A 23217-nucleotide genomic window follows, 5' to 3' on the forward strand; every position below is an offset into this window, starting at 1 on the left:
AAAGAGTGTCTGTTTTGATATATATCATCGAGACTGATCTACTAATATGACCGCGGGTTTTTTCAGGTACATCGGCTGCGAAGATGGTGGACAGCTAACCGAGGCCGTGAGGCGACTTCCGTTCAGCGTCATACTGTTCGACCAGGTGGAAAAGGCTCATGTTGCCGTGCTCAACGCTCTGCTTCAGGTTCTTGACGACGGGAGATTAACCGATGGTCAAGGCAGGAAAGTCGATTTTGGAAACACGGTAGTCATCTTGACATCGAACCTAGGCTCTGAGCCTCTTCTCTCGGGGCTAACGGGGAAGGTGCCGATGCAAGTTGCTCGAGATCGAGTGATGGAGGAAGCGAGGAAGCACTTCAAGCCGAAACTCCTGGACGGTTTAGATGAGATCGTCGTGTTCGACCCTCTCTCGCATGAGCAGTTGCGAAGAGTCACCCGTCTTCGGATGAAAGAAATCGCAGTCCGACTCGTCGAGAAAGGTGTCGAGCTGGCAGTCACGAATGCTGCATTGGACTACGTTTTGGCCGAGAGTTACGACCCGGTGTACGGAGCGAGGTCCATCATGAGGTGGGTGGAGAAGAGGGTCGTGACCGAGCTGTCGAGGATGCTGGTCCGTGGAGAGATGGACGAGAAGTCAACAGTGTACATAGACGTGGGCGAGGGAGGGAGAGAGCTCGTGTATCTGGTCGAGAAGGGCGGATGGCTCATTGACACGGCGGCGACCAGACATGAACCGGACGTGCTGGTTCAGATCCGGAAACGGGCGAGGATTGACGCGGTTCAGACCGTGAAAAATGATTGATGATGATGGCTGAAGCTTTTTGTAGTGTGTGAGGCTCTTTCGTCTTAATTTAGCTTTGTGCTTGCGTGAGAAGAAGAAACGCTCTTGGTTTTGTGGTTTGGTTCCTTGTGAATTTGTTCACTTTACCTCTAACATATTTATCTATTTTAAACTAGCATATAATGTTTATTTTTTTTTTATAATAATTCAAAATATAACTAATTCTAAAATAAAAAGTTTCAGCAAAACTTGGACATTTTAAGAAAATATTTCAACTATAATCTTTTGAATATATTATTTTGAAAACCAAAATGTTTTATAATTGTTTTATGTACTGCGAATGGGCTCGAACCTTTAACCTGCCGATTTTCCAATCACGTCCTTCACTTCTCTGAGTCGATTTACCAGATACACGCAACCAAGAACGCACACGAACTATCCAACAGTTTGTGGGCGAGTGGTCAGCAGATGGATGCAAAGCACTCAGAGGTTGACGGTTCGATTCCTGGTTGGGGAGGGGTTTTCACATGGGCTGCCCCGATCCGCTGAAAGATATAGTTGGGCCAAAGGCCCGGTGAACTTCCGGATTATAAAAAAAAATGCACACGAACTGAAAAGTAAAGGAATACACGGATTAACGAGTTCAGGTTCATCGTTGTGATCAACCCTACGTCTCGAAAGAAGAGAGAGATTTCTTATTGATTTTAAGGTTTTTTCTAGTTATAGCTCCAAGGAAGAAGAGGACGACGCAACAAACTTTCCCGCCTTCAAAACCTCTGGTTGATCCGGAGCCTTCAGCACGAGATTACTAAGGCACCTCACGCTAGGGGTGGACAAAAATACCCGGATTTTGAGTACCCGACCCGACCCGAAGGTCGGGTACTCAAAAATTCGGGTATCCGAGCGAATGAGACATGAGATCGGGTATTGGTATTAGAATACCCGAATTTTTGGGTTCGGGTTCGGGTAATGGTTATTATCTCACGGGTACCCTCGGATACCCGGATAATAAAAAAATATGTTTTAAAATTTAGATTTTTTATTAGATTTTATGTTATTTTATTTAATATTAATGATTATATAGATATTATTGGGATATATCTTTGATGTATTTTTTTAAAATAAAGTTATTTTAGATATAAATACAATTTAAATTTATTTTGAATGATTTTGTGTATGTATATATAAATATGTTTAAAAATAATAATTGAAAAAATTACAAATATTCGGGTTCGGGTATCCTCGGGTATCCGGAAATTATCTCACGGGTTTTCGAATTCGGGTACTCGATTTTACGGGTATGAGATCGGGTAATAAAACATGTAATCCGAGATGTTCGGGTTCGGGTTCAGGTACCCTCAAATTTCCGGATACCCGACCCGTGCCCACCCCTACCTCACGCGACAGTTTATTTTACTAAAATCTCCCTGAAAAATGATTTTTATTTCCGAAATTTATAGAGAAGAATCTCTCTCTCAGCAAGTGCAAGGAAAATAAATAAATATCGTTAACAAAAAATAAATAAATAAATACGATAGAAGCCCATTAACAATACTCGGCCCATAGGCCCATAGAAATCCGAAAACTAACGAGAGAACAATCACTCGACCTATAAAGGGGAATTGATGAATTAGGGTTTTTTCTGTTCTCCGTCTCCTCAGGTGAAGCCATTTTCCAAGCCGGCCGACTCAACAATGGTGAAGGGACGCCAAGGAGAGCGTGTCAGGTACCGTCCGACCCACTCTGTTTCTCCTTCTTCTTCGATAAATCTTTTCGAAAACTTCAGATTTCTCGTGAGATTCACTGTTATACTTGGTGATTAGATTCGCTGATTTTCAAGAGTTAGGAATATATTTTATTGTTTGATTTTGACGTACCCTTTTGGTTAGTTAGTCGTGTATGGAGTAAAGTTTTGTGTTTTTTAATTAGTTTCTGTTCTGTTTAGTTATGATGATTGATTAGGGATCCTTATATTTTGTCTGATTTTGATGTACCCTTTTGTTTTCTTAGTTCGTGTAAGAAGTAAAGTTTAGTTCTATTTGTTCAAGTTTCTAACTTTATTTTTCTTCTGTTGCAGACTCTATGTGAGAGGAACCATCCTTGGATACAAGCGGTGAGCTCTTGTTTTGTTTTCTTGATTTGCATTTTAGCTGTTTGACACTGTTTTGTAATTAGGGTTGCGGTATAAGTTCTTGCATTGTGTTGAATTTGAAGCCATATTGAATTAATTTTTGTTCTTTTCCATGCCAATTGTGAGTACATAACTTTGTTAAACTACGTTATCCTGGTTCTGGAAAGATGGTTACATTCGTTAATTTTGTATCCCATCGAGTTTTAATCCTTTATCCGGCATACAGTTGTACGGTTTTCTCTCTATCTGTCCTTGATTGCTAATGTCATCGTTATCCAGTTCAAAATCGAACCAGTATCCAAACACATCCCTTGTCCAGATCGAGGGAGTCAACACCCAAGAGGAGGTGTCATGGTACCGGGGGAAGAAGATGGCTTACATCTACAAGGCGAAGACAAAGAAGAACGGTAGCCACTACCGATGCATCTGGGGCAAAGTCACCCGCCCTCATGGTAACAGCGGTGTGGTCCGTACCAAGTTCAAGTCGAACCTGCCCCCTAAGTCAATGGTATTCTATATCATACGTTAAACATAATCTTATTTCGATAAATCATGTCTTCAGATTGAGTTTGTAACCGAGGTTTCTTTATTCATTTGCAGGGAGCTCGTGTCAGAGTCTTTATGTACCCGAGCAACATATGAAACACATTCTAGTTCTTGTTTTGTTGGAAGAGTTCTCATTACTAAGACATTTAGATTGGGGACCTTAAGTTTTTTTCTTGTATTGGATTTGAAGATTTGGTCTGACTTCTTCATTTGAATGAATGTTTTGGTGTTCATCTAAAGCATCATTTGTTTTGTCTCTCATTTTCATGTGCAAATACAAGAATGCAGTGTTGGCTCTATTGAGTATGGCATCAAGAAATGATCTTTTTGGAATCTCTTCATTATTTTAACAAACTGTAGCATCAGTTTATGCGTTTACACAAAATTTTGTATTCGTCCCTTTAATTTTATAGGTTTTTGGTATACATGAAGCTGTAATACATAACGATTATAGTTACAGATTGCGAGCTTCTACAAGAACTATCCACAAGGATGCGTCTTGGACGCACTTATTCATTCAAAGTACAAACATCAACATGTCACAAAAGAAAACAACAATGGGGGATTTCAAAGCTTATGTAGCATTCCCGATTCATTACAGAGAAACCAAAAGACCTCCAAAACAAAAGTTTTCTCCAAGCGATGATGAAGCATTACAAGATGAGTTTCGGACAAAACGTGAACTGTGTGTGTATGTGTTCGTTGCTCTCTAAGCTCTCTTGACAAAATCGGTATCGCCTTCATTGTCCCCATCGAAAGAATCCAGGCCGCTGCTGTCCGTTGATTTCCCGTCTTCTGGGTCGTCAAATTCGTTCTCGCTGCCAAACCCGCCTCCAAGCCTGTGATCATTACCGTCATTTCCAAACTTGTCACCGAACCCACCATCAGTCTCGGCCCTCGGGGGAAGTGGAAAGCCGTCGCTTCCACCAACACCACCCGCGACTCCATAGCCACCTCCATAACCACTGGCAGGACCTCCTCCATAACCAGCGGCAGGACCTCCATATCCTCCGGCAGGACCTCCATAACCACTGGCCGGAGTTCCAAAAGCATTGGCATTACGGAAACCACCACCACCAGGGCCACCGAAACCGCTTCCTCTATCAGTTGCGTAATTCACCCTTATTCTTCTTCCGTGAAGGTCCTATACAAGTAGGAACCTCGATAAATGTCTGGCTTGATAAAGCAAAGTAAGCAATGAAGTATGAACCATCTTAAGGGTTTCCAAGGCATCTAAACCAACCAATCATAAAACGAGGAAGATATTGATCCAATACTCAGACTCTCCATTATGCGCACAACACAACACTTAAGGCCAAATACAAGAAATGCAACAAGAAGAAAAACTTGTGCAGGAAAAGCTGGAAACATGTATCATTTAGGTAAAATCTGTTGCCAGAAGTAAAGCATTTAGAACAAAAGAGAGATTATGGGACTAAACAACAACAACAACAACAACAACAACAACAACAACAACAACAACAACATCGCCTTAATCCCAAGTTTATTATGGGACTAAAAAGAAAAAAAAAAGAAACATCGAAATTAGCCACACTGCATATTAGTATCAACATAAGCTGGAAAATTGATATTACCTGTCCATCCATTTCCTGAATTGCGCCAGAAGCCTCATCACTCGAAGTGAATGTTACAAAACCAAAGCCCCTTGATTTTCCAGTCTCACGGTCAACAATAACCCTTGCTGCAGTGAGTAATAGATTAAAAGAAGCCACGAAAATGAGGACCTAACACTTCACAGAGATACAGCTTAAACCATCAAATGCGCAGTCAAGCTTGTTTTATGATAATTTGTCAAGCCCCGAGAAAGTTGTGCAAGTTTCACAAAATTTCATTATGCAAAGAAACAAGTTAACTGTTCTGTAATCACTTGGTGGGAGATCGCTACCTTCAACAACTTCCCCGTATTTACTGAAAGCTTGTTTTAAGCCAAACTCATCGGTGCTATAAGAGATACCTGAAGAAGAACAATGGGGCGTTCATAAAAACAATCAAGAGGAGAAAAATGAAAACCAAAAAACAGAAACAAAGGTTGCACCCACCTCCGACAAAGACTTTTGAAGATGACATGCTTCGCATGCTCTGTAACATCGATGAGTTAGAGACCATGAGCCGTTTTCCGGTCTGCCCGAATACATTGCCAACTTTACTAAAGAACGCCATATGTATTTGCTTATCCGAATCCTGAAACCAAGAGAAAGAACTATCACTCATTCGTGAGGAAATGAAACCAAAGTAACTTCAGAAATATTCTTGCATAAACCTAGGGCCCATCAATTCAATGAGAAAAAAGGCATTTTTTCATACGTTTAACCATGTGGGAGAGAAAAAGCGTGGAAATTTCGCGATCAGGTCTAGTGATCGCCACACTGCGAACTCAAAAACCAACAACGATTAAGATCTTCCCTTCGTGGACACAACATTATACAACCTCGAACCAGTTTCAGAAATGTTTTTCCCGACGAGAATCGATAAGATCGAACTAAAGTTCAGAGTCAACTCAGTAATCCATAACTTCTGGCTAACCCAGATAATCAGATATCCACTCACACAGAGCAGAGAACAGAGCCATAAAGAAACACAAGATTGCTACAAATTGATCCCTAGAACTACTTCAGAAATATGAAGCGTGAACAAGAATCCCAGGAGAACGAGCAACGAGAACGAGAAACATCACGCGCGAACAGAGATACAAACTCCAGATTTCAGAATATCATATCGAAACATGAAAAAAGATAAGCAAAAATGAACATTGGAAGGAGGAGGAGGGGGAGGATTTTACCGACCTGTTCTCTAGGGTTTATGGGGAAGGCCTGCTCTCTAGAAGCGAAAGAACCATAGTAATGAAGATGGTATAAGTAAGAGTGAGGCGTTTCTCCGTAATACGATCTTGTCCATTGATTTCATTTTGGAAAGATCTTGGCCGTTGACAGAGAATTGCTCGTTGAGATGAGACACGTCATAGATTTTTTTATTTTTTTTATTTCTTAGGAGTAATCTATGTTAAATTTCCAAAATTTTATAAATTTGTAATGCATGATATATAAAAAAATAAATCTAGTAGAATTGATATAATTTACTATAATATACGATTGATTTTTAATAGAGGACATAAAATTGTAATAACAACAAATATTGTCACCAAGATTTGTATTATTGTTGTAATATATATATATATATATATGTTATTTAGTCACTCTATTCAAACATCAAATTCAACATAATGATAAACAATATTTAATTTACACCAAAAAATCTTATAGTTTATAGAGATTATTTTTTATCAATTTTTTTCTCAAGTTAAAATACACTCAGTAATCAAAATAAATAATGCCTAATGAAAAACTTTTATTTAAAATTCATTTATATATATATATATATATATATATATATATATAAAATCCCTTATTATTTGTCTGATGTCCACATACTCGATGCAGGTACTTAAGTTTTGTATATGTCTTTTATCGGAGAAAAGCTAGAGATACTTATCCTGATTTTACCGTATTCTGTTATTAGATACACTGGTATGGAAGGAGCTGAATACTTCAGGCCAGTTGTTGACGCCTCGAGCTGGTCATGCCACTGTTGCACTTGGCAGGAACCTATTTGTGTTTGGAGGGTTCACTGATGCACAAAATCTTTACGATGATCTATATGTTCTAGATGTTGGTAAGTACTCAGCGATGTGAGTTAATACCAACGTCATATATTGAAGAAATATCGGTCTTGAATCTTGATTCTGATCTTCATATGACCCCTTTTACGAATAATATATATATATATATATGTTATTTAGTCACTCTATTCAAACATCAAATTCAACATAATGATAAACAATATTTAATTTACACCAAAAAATCTTATAGTTTATAGAGATTATTTTTTATCAATTTTTTTCTCAAGTTAAAATACACTCAGTAATCAAAATAAATAATGCCTAATGAAAAACTTTTATTTAAAATTCATTTATATATATATATATATATATATATATATAAAGATAAAATCCCTTTGTAACGTATTTTCCAGAGGCCACACCCGTTTTCGTTAATAATAATTTTTTGTTTCAAAATTACCAACGAGGATATGACACGTCATTTAGAGTGCCACGTCATTACCCATTGGATTTTAATAGGAAAACTGAAGCTCGCTTTTCTCACACTAATCAGCAAAATTTTTCCTTTTCCCCCATATATCATTTTTAATTTTTCCTCCTGTTTTTGGTTAATTTCTTTGGTTTTTGTTGCCGATCGCCTTCGTTGAAAAACCTAAGGAAGAAGAAGCTCTTTGTCCTCTGTATCGCCAAACAACAATATTATGGTTTTCTTTTTCAATTTCGTTTTTTAATCTTCTTGCCAAACCCTTGTATTTTCCCGCACTTTCCCACCCATAAGGAGGAAATTTTCCCAGGAAAATGAGGTGGGAAAGGGTCCGACAGCAATACCCACAAGTGGGTCTCGGCGAGTCCTCTGCCGGGCCCGGAAAAAGATGGGGGCACACTTGCAACGCCATTAAAGGGGGCAGCCTTCTCTATGTCTTCGGTGGTTATGGCAGAGACAACTGCCAAACCAATCTAGTGCATGTCTTCGACACTGGTGAGTTTCTGGGTTTTTCTTTTCCAGGGAGAGATTCATCTCTGTGGGAAAGTGTCGGGTTCTTTAGTGTGACGTCGATTCTTGTGGTGGGTATTGCACAAAGCCTCAATCTTTTTTGTTTCCACGTCTGATCTGTGTGATTATTTTGGTCAATCTCTCTAGGTTTTTCTTTGATTGTTCATTGTTTTCTCCTTTGCATGTGTTGGTAGTTTCTAGACATCAATGCTTCAGGGAAGAACTTGATGTGATGAGTTTTGGTTCGAGAAAAACCACATTTTTCGTGATTTTGATTGTTTTCTCTCTTAGGCAATACTGTGCAATCCCCTGTTTGTGTCCATGGTTATGCCATAATTGGGTTGTTTCATTTGATTTTTTGATAGAATTTGAAACTTTATTTTAGATTTTTTCGGTCCATGGTTTACTTTCCCCATTGTCTGCTTTCGAATTCTTGATGTTAATCACTTGCATCATGGTGATTTTGTGCAGAAAAGCAGATATGGACTCAGCCTTCGATCAAAGGCACACCGCCTGCTCCGAGGGATAGCCACAGCTGCACAACTGTGGGCGACAATCTCTTCGTGTTTGGCGGTACTGATGGGAGGAACCCTCTGAAAGATTTGCACATACTTGATACTTGTATGCTCTTCCATCGTTACTTTTCGTTTTCGATTCATATTTTTTGACAGAACTTGATTAGATCGAGAAAATGTCCCTCCCATTGTTCATCATTGTGCTCTTGCAAACAACGATCTGTCCATTGTTCCTGCTACGAGTAGATTATTGTGTTTAAAGTCATCATTGTATCATTTTTTCATTGTTTCTTTGTTCTTGTAGCTTCACATACTTGGATATGTCCAAGTGTTAGAGGTGAGGGGCCTGAGGCAAGAGAGGGTCATGGTGCAACACTGGTTGGCAAAAGACTTTTCGTATTTGGTGGATGTGGCAAATCTTCTGATACTGGTGATGAACTGTATTACAATGATCTTTACATATTGAACACAGGTACTGCTACTCAATACAAGGCTTCCTTGAATCGGTTTTCTGTATGTCAGCATTGGCCATTGATGTGAAATCAGAGGGCGGTCCAAGAATGAACATTTTTACGTTTGTTCTTTGCTTATTAAGCATTGACCAAGGCAAATATAGACTTGTATCCTCTGTAAACATAAAATAAAATAAAAACAAGCACATGCCTTGTTCTTTGAGTTTATGAACATTTTGTCGGGTTCCCTTTTTTCCCTGATGGATGTAATTTAATTGGTGATGATCTCATGTAGAGACTTTTGTGTGGAAACGTGCTGTAACAACGGGGAATCCACCGTCTGCACGTGATAGCCACACCTGCTCATCCTGGATAAACAAAATCATTGTTATCGGTGGTGAAGATGGGCATGATTATTATTTGTCTGATGTCCACATACTCGATGCAGGTACTTAAGTTTTGTATATGTCTTTTATCGGAGAAAAGCTAGAGATACTTATCCTGATTTTACCGTATTCTGTTATTAGATACACTGGTATGGAAGGAGCTGAATACTTCAGGCCAGTTGTTGACGCCTCGAGCTGGTCATGCCACTGTTGCACTTGGCAGGAACCTATTTGTGTTTGGAGGGTTCACTGATGCACAAAATCTTTACGATGATCTATATGTTCTAGATGTTGGTAAGTACTCAGCGATGTGAGTTAATACCAACGTCATATATTGAAGAAATATCGGTCTTGAATCTTGATTCTGATCTTCATATGACCCCTTTTACGAATAGAAATGGCTGAGGTGATGGTGTTTTGGATGAACCAGTAAATCAGTTATCTTTGAGAGACTGAAAAAAGAAATTTCCCCATGTTTTTTTGTTTCTCTGCCTATTACTTTTGAAGAATTTTAGCAATTGAGTCATGTGTTTTATTACAACTATGTAAATGGACATTTGTTTCACTCGATACGGTGTATCGTTATGTCGTGTTAGTGTCGTTTTTATATTGTAACATCAAAATCGGGTGCATCGTTACAATATTCTTTTTCATATCTGCAGAAGCATGTGTATGGTCTAGGGTTCTTACAATGAGCGAAGGGCCTTCAGCGAGGTTCTCTGCTTCTGGGGACTGTCTTGATCCTCACAAGTCTGGTATGCTTGTCTTCGTAGGTGGCTGCAATAAGAACCTCGAGGCATTGGACGACATGTACTACTTATGCACAGGTTTTGCCATGAACACTCGGTTCTATTCTTCTATGGATTATCGGTTCAATTTCCGGACCGACAAATCTGATTATGTCTCTGTTTTAAAATTATAATTTTGTTTTTCGGGTATGTGAGGCATCTTTAATCTAGTTTGCTCTTGGGAAACAGGACTTGGACATGACTCAAGAGATGATCAGAGTCAAGGGAGGTTGTCTCTAAAGAAACAACTGAAACTAAAATGCCAAGAACAAAGTCTTGCTGATTCCTTGTATGATAAAGCTCTGGTCACGATCGATATGGGTCAAGGTGTGCGTTTACGCAGATATCGCACTAATAAAGTTTATATTGAAACGTAAAGATGGCATTTTTCTTGAGCGTGAAATCACTCGTTGCATCCGATTTGTTGTAGGAAGAGAGAATTTCCCTTTGAACCAGAGCCAGTTTACTCATGGAAAGATGACGTTTCAAGCGAGGGTCACTGAGAGTTTCCCACTTGGGTACACTATAGAAACTGTCATCGACGGAAAGATGCTCCGTGGCGTTTTATTCTCAAACAGACAGGGCTCCGTTCTGACGGCTGATTACAGCTTTAGTAGGCAAGAGTCTTTTTTTTCGTATCTTTTGTCGGGTTTTTGCTCTGGTTCATGATTCTAAACCACTTCTTGTTCTGTCGGTGTACCAGGAAGAGGGGTGCTGTGTGGAATGGTGATCAAGGTAGCGGGCCTAAGACTTCGAGAACCCTAAGCAAGGATTTGACGGCTAACCCGACAAAAGATGATGCAATCGATTCGAAAGATTCTCCATCAAATGGCATGGAAACGGGCACTGATCTCTCTGACCGTAACAAGAAGGTTTCACCCGAAAACCCTCTCGGTGTTAATATAAACACATCGGCACAACATGAAACAGAACGTCCTGCTACACCAGTAGTGGAGAATCAAGTGGAGCAAGATGCTTCTCAACTCAACATGGTAACCGATCGATCCCCAACAATCTCGTTTCTCTCAGGCAATTCTTAATGTCGTTTTTTTTTCTCAAAATTTACCGGATGTTCGGCTGCAGGGCCCTGAGAACACAGAACCGAGTTCAGTTCCTCCCAACTTAAACGACGAACAGACAAACGAAGCATCGGATCCCAGAAACGGGGTTTCCAGAGATGTTGGAGCTGCTGCTGCTGCCATGTCTGTACCTGCAGACCCATCTTCAAAAAACCAAGGTGGCAATGTCTCAACCCGAGCAAAACAAGTAGAAACGAAATCTAATCTCGAATACCGCAAGCTCTACAGTATCTAACTCTCGTTCTAGCAATTTGGTGACAGATGAGAGACTGGCGTCAATGGAAGGAGGAGGAAGCAGAGTAGCCGCCATTGATGAGGAACTACAACAAGAACAGCTTCAGCTTTAGAGGTAGCAACAGGAAGGGGAACTGCTCTGTGTTTTGTACATTGGAGGGACATAGGATGGGGTTAATGTAGAAAGCAAGTTTAAGATGTGGGTGAGAAGGAACATACGAACTCTTCAGTTCATTTCCAAACCAGTTTTCTTTCTGTCTCATCTTCTGTGTTTTTTTTTTTTTGGCTCAACTTGAAAGGAAAACGATGTCTCCTCCCACGCAATTTTGATTTTGTTTCCACTTTCTTTGACCGACAAAGAGCTTCGCAAAGTCACATATGGATATAGCCATATATAGTAAGATCATTACTTCATCATTATAATAGTTATGAGATCTCCTCTCATGGACCCTATCCAGAGCGAGGCCATCACTAAAATACATAAAAGGCTGAGCAGTGGAATGGATTTAGAAACCCTAAACCCTGGGGATGGCCTTGCAAACCAGAGGGTTCTTCATCTCCATCGAGAGCTTCAAGCTCTCAGCCAACTCCACGTCACCATGGGGGACCCATTTGAAGCTATGGAGCAGCTGAGCGAGCCAGAGCTCGACAGTGGCTAACCCCATGGACTTGCCAGGGCAAACCCTGCGGCCCGAGCCGAAAGGAGCCAGCCTCAGATCGGATCCCATGATGGGGAAATTATCGTTTTCTTGCCCACCAAGGAACCTCTCCGGTTTGAACTCATGAGCCTGGGCCCACACGCTTTCGTCGTGGGTGATGGACCACATGTTCACCATGGCGGTGGTGCCAGCTGGGACGAAGTGGGTTCCGACGGTGGTGTCGTGGATGGAGAGACGAGCCCATGAGAGGAGAGGGCCTGGCGGGTGCATCCTTAGGGTTTCCTTGACGATGGCTCGGAGGTACGGAAGCTTGGGGAGGTCAGAATCGGTGAGTCGCTGTCCACTGAGGCCCATTACGGCGTCAAGCTCGGCCTGAGCCTTGGCTTGGATGTCAGGGTGGAGGACCATCCTAGCCAGGATCCACTCGAGAAGGATCGCCACGGTGTCTGTACCTCTGAATATCATTTCCTGACATATATGTGTGTGTATATATATATACAGAAAAACAAATCAAGAACGTGCGTGTATACACTTTGTATGGATGGGAAGAACAAGGAAATAGGATGTACCCAGAGGACAGCGATCATATCAGAATCGGAGATCTTAGTGTCGTGTTGCATGTCAAGCAAAACATCAACGAAGTCACCCTTTCCATCTTCAGAAGAATGGTTCAATCTTTTTGATCTGTGTTCTTCGATGGTTTTTCCGACAAAAACATTCACCTTCGCCACCAAATTGCGGCATCTCCTCCTCACTCCTTGCAAATCCAACCATCCCAAGACCGGAAAATGATCGCTCCAGTTGAATATCCCCAACAGCTCATACCCTTCGGACACCAAGTGTTCGAGCTCCCTGCTCTCTCTGGAGTCTATGGTCTTGTCGGATTCTCCGCTGAAGTCATATGTTTTGCCGAAAACGGTCGTCATAACGTTATTGAGCGATCCGAAATGCAAGATCCTCTTGATCTGAACCTCGCCATGGCTCTCCATTGATTTCTTGATCTCTCCCACCATTGTTTGTCCAATCTTCTGGCGGAAACCACCGAAGCTGGCGATTCTTTTGGGACTAAACAAGTGAGTAGAAGAGATCCTTCTGAGCTCTCTCCAGTAACCGCCAAAGGGAGCAAACCCCATGGCTCGGTGGAAGAGAAGCTCGTAAGCAGACTCTTTGACGGGTCTGTCTGCGAAAGCGGAGCTGTTCAAGAGCTCTTTCGCGGTCTCGGGTTCGCTGGAGATGACGAAACGGGTCGACCCGACAGAGAAGGCCATGAGGGACTTGGCCTTGAAGGACTGAGCAAGACTCGCGAGGACTCGGTGAGTCAACGCGTTGTTGACGAAGGCGAACAACAGGCCGACGATGGGGAGGCCGGTGGGTCCCGGGATGGCGGGTCGGGTCTTGGATTCAGGTCGGGCCTTGTAGAGAGCCCAAGCGAAGCCTCCTGGTGTCAACCAGAAGGCGAAGAGGGAAATGAAGACGAAGAGGCCGAGGCAGAGCTCGAGGGTCATAAATGGCGTCGAGACCAGGGAAAGGTATGAATCCATTGCCATTTTCTTGAAGAAGGAAAACTAGGGTTTTCTTCTTTAGGGCTCACTGACTCTTAACAAGGAGAAGACGGATATTTTCTTGATGGGTTGATGAATGTGAAAGCCACAAGGACGTCGTTTATATAGGTATGAAGTTTAACTAGGGTTCGAATTTCTACTGGTCCATTTTAACCATGGTTAGATATCTATATGTGAATTTGTTCATGCTTATGAGTATTTTTCAACTGTACGGATTTGCCCTTTCTTTTTGCATGGGTTCCGTTGGCCCTCGCCATGCAAATTAGCTCCTTTTTTAATGGGGAGTTTTTTTTCTTCATACATATATATATTATACGGTTTTTCTTTTTCTAGCATGATCTATTTTGCTTAAAGTTCTACAGACAATAGAGTTTTGTATAAGAAGTTTAATTAGGCATTGATCGCAATATTTAGCCATTATTTAAAATGTTTTTTAGTACAATATTTTTTTTAATGAAATGTTGATTTTCTCACGTTACTTTTACGAATTATGACGCAGTCATATTTTTGTCAAAATGTGTTTGATGTACTTGCACGATTAAAATTATAATATACACATACAAGAGCCTCATATGATTATGACATTCTATTAGAGTGAGTTATTAATTTAATGTCAGATTTAGTTTTGATTTGCTTTGAATATATTTTGGTTTACTTTAGTTCGGTTTAAAAAATTCTCAATTATTTTATAAAATAAAGCGCTTGTTTTTTTATATATACAATCGATTGTTTTTTAAATAGAACGGAAAAATATCAAATCATTCGCTAACAAAACTAATCAATTAAACAGAGCAAAATCTAATCAAATAAAACCCCAATATATTAATTAAACCAAATTTTGAGACGAGTTTTGTCTTAACTACACATAATTTCATGGTTATTAAAATACAAAAAAAAAATAAATATGGACAACTGTAATGTTTGGTCTGAGAAACCGATGGTCAAAATAATATCTTTGACTTGGGGCAATAATATCTAACGACGGTTTTATGTTGAATAATCGACACTTGCTTGCTTCTCAAGCATCATATCTTAACCTGTTTTGACAACGTACGAGTTTAGAGGTTGCTTATATTTTCATAGATTAATTGTATCATAAACATTAGGGTTCCAATTAGCAAACCCTAACATCAAAACCATACCCATATATCGTATTGACTCGTGTTCCAACACCAATATTAAAAACGCGGATATATTTTGGTTCTATTCTGTGAAAAATATATAGAATTCATTCGGTAATTATGTTTTTGGTGGGTGAAATAATTGTTAAAATTCAATGATACAAAATACAACTTTAAATTCCGATTGGTTTATATTATACAGGGATATACACGTGTATAAATATATTTATATCTTATGGTTATAATTATTTGGGTTTTGGATTTAGATCGCAACTAAAAAAATTTATTTTGTGACAAAATTTTAAAACCGTTTTTTTTTTCACTTTTGAAGAAACTTTATATGTACAAACAGAAAATTATTACTAAATATTAGAAAGAGAAGTGTTGTGGATTACAACCATTGTAAAAAAAATGGAACTATATGATGAAATTATTCAAGAACCATAGTCTATATACCTATATTATTGCCATACAATTACCATTTTGCCAACTTATAACTTGAACGACATTTATTTTTGATAATTCGAAAGTTCACCGTGTATTTACTACAATTATATCTTCCAGAAAATACGAGAAGTTCGGGTGAAACAAGATTATTAAATTTGACACATTATTATATATGTAGCTATGTGTATATGGCAGCATATTTCAGAACTTTCTTTTTGGATTCGAGGCAACATATGTTGGTGGGTACAAGGAGACAATGCTGTCTCCTTCAGAGATCAAGCCTGTTTTCATCCTTCGCATGTTAAAAAGCAGCATACTTAGAAATTAATTACCAAGATAAAAAATATATATATATTATGATTCTCTCTAACTCTATTATACAACATAATTATATCATTTTTCCATTTTTTATACAACTTATCTAGATAAAATCATCATACATACAGAGGTTCATAAAAAAAATGGAATTATATATCTTAAATGAATATTAACTTTAATATGTTTAATAAAGACATTTCAAGAAGTTTTTTTAAACCTAATATGGAATCCTAACGTATATTTATATACATATGTGTCAATCTCGTAATACTTATCAAGTATTTTGTTTATTAATGAAAAAACATCCCTCGATCTATATTTATTTCATGATAATCTATCTCAGATATTTTGTTTGGTAATGTGTATATATATATAAAAATAGTTTTGCATTATTTCAATATTGCAACTAAATTCTGTGAATTGCGTTATTTTTTAGCTAGATTTCTCGCTTGAGACTGTATGGAATAAGCATTAGCAAATAGAGAGACATTATTTGTTTGCTCGCAAAAAATATATATAATTTTATGGAATAGTATGCGACAATATATTGTAAATTAAATTTTGTCAATGAATATATTAAATATTTTTAGGGAAGAGACCGAGGCTGTGGTCTGAATCTGGTGGACACGGGCCATATGATAAGGACGAGGAAACGGTAATGTTTTTGTTGGGTCCATATGAAGCAATTCCTTTATGTTAATTAACAGATTCCTTAACTAATTTATAATATGCTATTAATTAACTAATTAAACTGTCTTAGAGTTCCAAAGCTATGGTTAGGTTAGGAATCTCATAGACATTATTATTGGACTTTGGAGTTTTTAAATTTCTTATGGTTCATATATATATATAATTTTCGTGTGAAAAGTCTTGAGGTAAATTTTTTTCTTAACCTTTATTACTGGATATTTGGGTTCGATATAAAAATAAGAAAATTAAATCGAGTAATATTTATCCAAATTAATGGAATCCAAACTACAAACCAAATATAAAAATAATAAAAAATGAAAATAAAACCTTTTTTCTAAATGAATTTTTCTTTTCATGAAAATTGAATCCAAATAAATAGAAAATTATAAAAAAAAAACGATGCAAACATAGAATAGAATAATTTTTATATAACTAAAAAGAAAGCAAGATTCAAAAATAGTGAAAATAAAACAGAAATTTTAAACGTACATTTATGCTTATTAACTTTTTTATGAATTTCAATTAATACATTTTTATGGTCAAATTGAATTTCAACCGTCCAAGTATATTAAAATCAACCGTCCAAGGATCATGCTATTACTTACAAAATTTATTCGGTCTTTTTTTCAGTTTCCTCGGTTCTTCAACTTTTACCGGTAACCGACTTTCCGAATAAAACTATATCTAAATATATCACATTAGTTACTTCATACTTGCATGCATATATAATTATATATAAATGTGTGTGTGTGTGTGTGTGAAAAATCTCGAAAAATATTTGAATTTATAAAAAAAATATTAAATTTCATAAAATAATATGAAGTTGTCTTAAACTTCTTGATAAAATATAAATCTCTGATTGTTTGTAAATTTTTAAGAAGCATTAACAGGTAACTAATGGAAACCACTACAAACATTTACAAAATTACATATATATATATGCATAAAAAACAAAATTTAACAAAAATACATGTATATATATATACAAAATCACTTACATATATATATACATATATACACATACATAAATATTATATATTTACATATATACATACATATACATATGACATGACATATAAACGTATATATATGCATTTTTAAAATATATACATATAAAAATTCATACATAGGAAAATTTATTTCTGGCTTTTAGAAACATGAAATGAATAAATGAATATTATATAAAAAAAATTGACTGATAATTAGAAGAATTCACAAATAATTCCACAGATTGTAACCATCCTTTAAAATAGATAAATTATTATCCAAAAGAGAGAAGAATAGTAATAAGAAATTTGGCCGTTGATCTACTCGACCGTTAGGTACATTTGAGCCCTAATGTGTGCTTTCTTTTTACCAATCCTTTTGTTTTGTTTTTTTTTTCAGACAGTAACAGAGAGCAAACCTTCAGACAGAACCCTGAATCTCCTCGTTCATGAGATCCACAACATGTATGGATCCAAAAAGCTTCAAAATGTAAAAGAATCCACCGATCGCCCGGATTCGCATCGATAAATATGAATTGCCCGAAAACCTAATCGGGCAAAAATATTATAACTCTCTTGCTAAGCTGTGACACAATCCTGCAGATAAGAGTGACTTGAATTCAAGTACCTTTCCCAGAAAGGTTTGTACCTTCCAATGGCAAGCTTCAGCCATGGCTTCAAGTTACCGTTATAGTGAATGACAGCTGCGCTCTCGATGAGGCGGATATCGATGTTTAAGTCGTAGCCTAAACCCAAGACATGCCATCTTCTGTCGAGTGGCTCGGTCAGGCCGTAGAAGGACAAAAGCCCCGGAGGAAGCGTCCCGGCCTTCCACAGAGTCCGTTCAGTGTTTTGCTCCTGCCAGTAATGGTAACTCGCCGTCACTTTGGCTTTCCTCCAAGCAACGAGGTCGAAAACGTTCATTCCGAATGCCCATCCGCATGCTTGAGGGTCAAACTTCGAGCTGATGAGTGGGTTCGAAAAATTTAGGTACTTGTAATGCCGGTGAAAGGATTCCAGGCATGTTTCCACCGCTCCATTGACGTTCCCGTGCAAATCCAAGGAGAAGAGATGGGTCAGATCCTTCTGAACAACGACATCATCGTCGAGGAAAACGATCTTCTCTAGCTGCGGATAAATCTCGGGGATGTAAAACCTAAGGTGGTTCAGCAATGACAAGTGCTTAGGGTTCCTCAGCTTCAGCTCAGACTTGAAATCTCGACTTTCTTGTTGGCCGAAATAGTAAGCCCGGGAATCAGCGTTCATCAATTGCTTTACCACGGGAGAATACGAAGCATTCAACCAAGAAAACTCATCTATGCTCCTGATTTCTACAGCCGAGCCCCTGAAGTCGTTACCGAGAAACCAAGCCTGCATAGCTCCATAGCTCACCCGGCTCGTCACTATGTGGAAAACAAGCTGTTTCGGGTGGTCAGCATTCGAGACGGTAGAGTTAACAACGACGGAGGAAGCTATCACGTTATCCGAAAAGATGCAGAAATGGTAGAGATTGTTGTCAACAAGCCTATGAGAGTTTCTCTTCCCGTCGGCCAGTTCATGAAGAGACGGGTTTGACAGCCAGTCAGACGTGAGCTTGACCACCGAGCAATGGAGGCTCTTAGGTACGGATTCCGTGACCAGTTGCCCGAAAACCGTTGTCTGAACCATCGCTGCATTTGCATGCTCTTCAAGGGCTTGGATGTGAGATTTCAAGGTCATCATCGTGGTGGCGACATCATAGTGCGCGTCTTCTGCCTTGAATATCAACGCCGACAAGCCACTTATCATTGGCTCCGCCTCGCCAGATGTAACGGGCCGTCCTCTCATTGCGGCCCTAGAGAGGAAGAGCTGGCAGCTTCTGATCTTAGAACTCAATTCCCAAGCCAAGTGAAGATTATTGTGCTCTTTGGCGATGAAGACATAAGCCTTGGCAAGGGTCATTTGCTCTGCTAACTTCCTAGAGAACGACGAAGCACTGCTTGTTGCCTCTTCTCCGGAATCTGAGAGTTCGGTAGACGCATTCCCGATTCTCATCTCTCTCTCCTGTCAAAGCCAAGTGGATCAGATATGAGAATTCAAAAAGAAATAAAGGAAATCACAAAGAAAGAAACACACGTTATGAACATTGAATCTTTTAGATTCAGAGCAAAGGGCAAGAGCCTAACATCTGTCTTTCCACACCTTGGTGAACTGAAACTCTAACACATCTTCACTTAAACTATGACGCTGAATCTTTTAGATTCACAAAGAAAGAAACACACTTTCTCTGTTGTGTTTTTAACTTGAACATAAACAGTTTCACTGTTTCACCGTTGCAGAAGCTTAATCCATCATTTGGTTGAATAGAATTGTGGAACTCGTTTCAATAAATTCCTCGAGCAGAAGCATCGAAGAATATTAGTAAGGCTCCATGATCAGAGACCAAGAGGAATCCGATCTTCCGAAAGCCAAATTGATTCAACAGCAACATTGATTCAAATCCAAGACGTGCATCGTTGAAATTTCACTAAACCCATCCAAGAAACCTCCAAGATTCAGAAGTAAACGAAATCACAACACTTCATACCCTAAAGTATCACAGAATCACAGAGCAAGGAAATTCAATCCTTTTCCCGCACAAAAATCTACACTTTCACGACGGATAATCATATCTGAACCCGAATCTAAGGATCGAACCCTAGAGATTAAGGGAAACCAAGAGAGTCAACTCGAAAATCAGAAATTGAAAAAGATGGACTGGGGAGAGACGTACGATCACCGGTTGATTTGGATCTTGATGAGAGTGATGGTGATGATGATGAACCATGAAGAGAACCAATCCAGCCACAGAGAACGAACCCAGAAGAAGCCATATCCAACTCGACAACCTCCTCCTCGCCGGACGCCGCCGCATCTTCCTCCGTTTACTACTCCCTTCGCCGCCGCCGACACCGCCGACGCCGCCGCTTCCACAATTTCCTCACCAACCAATCCAGATTCTAAACCGATTCATAAGACCCGCCTCCGAATTCGGACAGAACCCACGAAGCCGAGTTTGTCCGGATTCAGACACACATGAACAACTTAACGGGAAAAGAATCTAGGGAGGAGAGAGAGAGTGTGTGTGAGATGTGATCTGGCTTTCGCAGGTGTGTTTGGGCTTTCCTTTCGTGTGTTTTCTTCTCCACTGTCACAGTGTATTCAAAACGAATTTCCATAAATAAATGCCATTTTCCAATTTTATTTTCCAATTTCTATATTTCCTTTTAAAAATTCCAGAAAGGAATATCAAAGTGCAATGTACAATTGCATGATCCCATTATAAAACACTAAATTTGACCTATATTAAATTAATATTTAAATATTTTCAGCCGTTTTAAGACTCCATTATCATTAAGTTTGAACCCATAATTGTTAATTCTTAATGCGATCAAGAGAAAAATGAGAAATAAATATTTGTCTACATCCAATCTATTTAAAATTATTTTTTTATTCATTCTCTTCAATAATGTTTACAAAATAGTTGGCTTTTGTCAAACCAAACCGGAAATTATAGTTTAGGTTTAATTTAAGTTTTTAATCTACATTTATATATTTTCCCATATGGTAGTGGCTTCGGAAGTTTCTGTCTGAATCGGAGTGTATCTAATGGTATTTCCGTAATATTTTCTGGAGGGAACTAAACCGATATAAACCGTGCGGGTGAAATCGAACCAGAACCAGAAACATAAATAGTTTAATTAAGTTCGGGTTTAATTCGACATGTCGAAACGTTCAAATCGAGATCTTATAATGATTATGAAAAAATCAATATGATTCGATATTATTTGGTTAATTTTTATCATGATTAATTTTTCTAGAAAATTTCTCTCCACTTTTATTAGATCAATATATGATCTTAAAAATGGAAAATTATAATGATTTAGAATATTTTTTTTATTTGGTTTGAGACCAAAACATTACACGATTTACGTTTGGATAGCTCCAACGCTTGAAGAACAAGATGAATTTCATTTTTGCATTTTTTAATCTCAATAACACCTTTTCTTCCACCATTTTCCTCTAAAATTTGTGTATTTTTGGTCAATTATTCATTTGGTTTTTACTTCAAATAATCACAAATTCTCAAAATATCATAGAAGATATACTAACACGTAAAAATCCTTTTTATAAATAAAACACTTGAAAATCCATTTTCTCTTTTATACATTATGTATTCAACGGAAGCCCATTTTGTACGATATTGGGTTGGGTGGGTGGGAAAATGGTATTGTGAGTTTTGGGCCTCAAACTTGGGGGTTCGTAGAATCTGTCCATATTTCATGGTTGGTCCACCGGTTTAGGTCGGCATCTCAATCGATTTTGTAATTGGTTTAGAAAATCGATACCGGTTATGAAATCCTGGAGGCCCACGGATGTGAATATGATCCGAAAATCATATTGGGTAATTCTAAATGTCATTACGGAGAATATTGAAAATTTATATATTATAATAATTTATATTTAGTTTACATTTATTTACTGCATTACAAAAAAAAATCAAGGAAAAAAGTTTTGCTACATTTGCATTAGCTAGATATATAATTATAATTTATACTTAAAATAACTCAAGATAAAATAATCCTGGAAACCCAAACTTGTATAGTCTAATAGTAAAAAAAAAAAATATAAAATATATTTTTTGGGTTCAAATTCAAACGTGGAGAGAAATCCAAGATTAGGAGGTTCATCCAGTAAAGAAGGGAGCAAAATTTCTTCCCAACGCGGGTTCGAGTTCTCACTTGGAGAAGGATATTCACATGGACTTCTTAGTTTGAGAGATGTAGTCGGATCAAAAGGTTGATTAATTTTCAGATTATAAAAAAAAAGTGTGGAGAGGAGAATTCACTTGAATTTCTTCGGTTTTTTCGAAGATATAGTTGGGTTAAAACCATGGTGAACTTTCGGATTCTGAAAAAAAAAATCGGACAAATCTAATGGTAAAAATATTTTGATGGAATTTAGTTTGTTTTGTAACATTATCAAATGAAAAATAAGTCTATGCATGCTACGCATATGAATTCATTACAATGACTTGGCTTCATCTTGGAATTTTTCCTTTGGTGCATCATGTAGGTCCTTTTTTTTATTTGCTTTCTCATGTGCTCATTTTTTTATGTTCTTAATCACGTCGGTCTTTTTTTTTTTTTTTGAAGTAAAATCACATGAAATTTTATAATTTAAAAAATCCATGACAAAGACGTAAAGAGAGGAGGAAATGAAATCCGTGCACTTGGTGAAGAACCCTTTTCATGCAATCATGCATTATTATTATTATTATTATTATTATTATTATTATTATTATTGTTACGATGGAAAACTCCTATTTTACAACCCTTCGGGTCGGACACTGGACACCGCAACGTCTCTCAACCCGTGGGCCGGACGAGAACGGTATCAGATAGCATCGCGGACCTGAGAAAACCCACCGCTCTACGTAGTAGCCGGTAAACTACGCAGAGTAGGTAAACCAACCTCGACCCATTTTAGTGGAAGGACGCACTATTTGTTTACATCCATTAGTTTGTAAGGGATTCAATGCAGCTGACCAACTCAATGGGAGTTTTTATACTTAGGTTTCGAACCCACAACCTCTTGGTAGAAGGAATTGTCATTAACCACTAGGTTGAGGATTCTCCCAATCATGCATTATTATTATTATGGATTTTCACAAACGCACACACGGCACACACATATATATATCACAATACTAAATCATGATTCATCAATTTGTTTACTTCCCTCACCCCTCACGGTGGGATCCAAGAAATGGCAGCAAAAGTGTATCTTGTCGGAAAAATTTTAAGTTTTAATAAGCAAAAGAATCATTTCATATATATATATATATATATATATATTTATTTTCCAAT

The 23217-nt window shown here is 38.2% G+C and overlaps 6 protein-coding genes across 9 annotated transcripts in view; 3 read left to right on the top strand and 3 right to left on the bottom strand.

The window, feature by feature from the left end:
- Positions 1-955, top strand: part of LOC104813887 (chaperone protein ClpB1-like) — a 3738-nt gene extending 2783 nt beyond the window's left edge. Inside the window, exon 5 of the mRNA XM_010541677.1 lies at positions 67-955. Coding sequence (XP_010539979.1) covers positions 67-805 — 739 coding nt within the window. The 3' untranslated portion in view covers positions 806-955. The remainder of the gene's footprint in view (positions 1-66) is intronic.
- A 1445-nt stretch (positions 956-2400) lies between these two features.
- On the top strand, positions 2401-3760 carry LOC104813888 (60S ribosomal protein L35a-3-like). The gene is made up of 4 exons (XM_010541679.1): positions 2401-2510; positions 2862-2897; positions 3195-3423; positions 3516-3760. Exons 1-4 carry the CDS (start codon positions 2479-2481, stop codon positions 3555-3557), a joined length of 339 nt encoding a protein of 112 aa, XP_010539981.1. The 5' UTR covers positions 2401-2478; the 3' UTR covers positions 3558-3760.
- A 170-nt stretch (positions 3761-3930) lies between these two features.
- On the bottom strand, positions 3931-6322 carry LOC104813889 (glycine-rich RNA-binding protein 5, mitochondrial). Its single transcript, XM_010541680.1, has 5 exons — positions 6266-6322; positions 5522-5663; positions 5368-5436; positions 5057-5163; positions 3931-4605 (listed from the first exon to the last, which is right to left on the bottom strand). Exons 2-5 carry the CDS (start codon positions 5640-5642, stop codon positions 4171-4173), a joined length of 732 nt encoding a protein of 243 aa, XP_010539982.1. The 5' UTR covers positions 5643-5663; positions 6266-6322; the 3' UTR covers positions 3931-4170.
- A 1345-nt stretch (positions 6323-7667) lies between these two features.
- Positions 7668-11889, top strand: LOC104813890 (tip elongation aberrant protein 1). 4 transcript variants are annotated; one of them, XM_010541684.2, is made up of 11 exons: positions 7668-8077; positions 8564-8713; positions 8912-9079; positions 9355-9507; positions 9587-9739; positions 10219-10272; positions 10423-10560; positions 10664-10850; positions 10937-11225; positions 11317-11473; positions 11574-11889. In XM_010541684.2, the coding sequence occupies exons 1-11, from the start codon at positions 7897-7899 to the stop codon at positions 11657-11659; spliced, it is 1716 nt and encodes a 571-aa protein (XP_010539986.1). In that variant the 5' UTR covers positions 7668-7896; the 3' UTR covers positions 11660-11889. The 4 variants fall into 4 exon arrangements, with proteins under 4 accessions (XP_010539986.1, XP_010539985.1, XP_010539983.1 ...); XM_010541683.2 differs by having other exon boundaries at positions 10108-10272; positions 11317-11499; positions 11560-11587; XM_010541681.2 differs by having other exon boundaries at positions 7669-8077; positions 10108-10272.
- Positions 11818-13775, bottom strand: LOC104813891 (cytochrome P450 78A5). The gene is made up of 2 exons (XM_010541685.1): positions 12775-13775; positions 11818-12673 (listed from the first exon to the last, which is right to left on the bottom strand). Exons 1-2 carry the CDS (start codon positions 13750-13752, stop codon positions 12062-12064), a joined length of 1590 nt encoding a protein of 529 aa, XP_010539987.1. The 5' UTR covers positions 13753-13775; the 3' UTR covers positions 11818-12061.
- A 3797-nt stretch (positions 13776-17572) lies between these two features.
- Positions 17573-20484, bottom strand: LOC104813892 (probable galacturonosyltransferase 11). The gene is made up of 2 exons (XM_010541686.2): positions 20082-20484; positions 17573-19372 (listed from the first exon to the last, which is right to left on the bottom strand). Exons 1-2 carry the CDS (start codon positions 20220-20222, stop codon positions 17909-17911), a joined length of 1605 nt encoding a protein of 534 aa, XP_010539988.1. The 5' UTR covers positions 20223-20484; the 3' UTR covers positions 17573-17908.
- Positions 20485-23217: the final 2733 nt, after the last annotated feature.

Source organism: Tarenaya hassleriana, unplaced genomic scaffold (assembly GCF_000463585.1).
Source record: "Tarenaya hassleriana unplaced genomic scaffold, ASM46358v1 Cleome20, whole genome shotgun sequence".
NCBI classification, from domain to species: Eukaryota; Viridiplantae; Streptophyta; class Magnoliopsida; order Brassicales; family Cleomaceae; genus Tarenaya; species Tarenaya hassleriana.

Excerpts from the sequence above, each read along its gene's own strand:
- LOC104813888 (XM_010541679.1), top strand. The coding sequence starts at position 2,479 with ATGGTGAAGGGACGCCAAGGAGAGCGTGTCAG. Across the intron at positions 2,511-2,861 it reads CGCCAAGGAGAGCGTGTCAG|ACTCTATGTGAGAGGAACCA; the intron begins GTACCGTCCGAC and ends CTTCTGTTGCAG. Across the intron at positions 3,424-3,515 it reads ACCTGCCCCCTAAGTCAATG|GGAGCTCGTGTCAGAGTCTT; the intron begins GTATTCTATATC and ends ATTCATTTGCAG.
- LOC104813892 (XM_010541686.2), bottom strand. The coding sequence starts at position 20,222 with ATGCGGCGGCGTCCGGCGAGGAGGAGGTTGTCGAGTTGGATATGGCTT. Across the intron at positions 19,373-20,081 it reads ATCCAAATCAACCGGTGATC|GAGAGAGAGATGAGAATCGG; the intron begins GTACGTCTCTCC and ends TGGCTTTGACAG.
- LOC104813891 (XM_010541685.1), bottom strand. The coding sequence starts at position 13,752 with ATGGCAATGGATTCATACCTTTCCCTGGTCTCGACGCCATTTATGACC. Across the intron at positions 12,674-12,774 it reads ATATGATCGCTGTCCTCTGG|GAAATGATATTCAGAGGTAC; the intron begins GTACATCCTATT and ends CATATATGTCAG.
- LOC104813890 (XM_010541681.2), top strand. The coding sequence starts at position 7,897 with ATGAGGTGGGAAAGGGTCCGACAGCAATACCCACAAGTGGGTCTCGGC. Across the intron at positions 9,508-9,586 it reads TGTCCACATACTCGATGCAG|ATACACTGGTATGGAAGGAG; the intron begins GTACTTAAGTTT and ends TTCTGTTATTAG. Across the intron at positions 11,226-11,316 it reads ATGCTTCTCAACTCAACATG|GGCCCTGAGAACACAGAACC; the intron begins GTAACCGATCGA and ends GTTCGGCTGCAG.
- LOC104813889 (XM_010541680.1), bottom strand. The coding sequence starts at position 5,642 with ATGGCGTTCTTTAGTAAAGTTGGCAATGTATTCGGGCAGACCGGAAAA. Across the intron at positions 5,437-5,521 it reads TTCAAAAGTCTTTGTCGGAG|GTATCTCTTATAGCACCGAT; the intron begins GTGGGTGCAACC and ends GTTCTTCTTCAG. Across the intron at positions 4,606-5,056 it reads TTCAGGAAATGGATGGACAG|GACCTTCACGGAAGAAGAAT; the intron begins GTAATATCAATT and ends CTACTTGTATAG.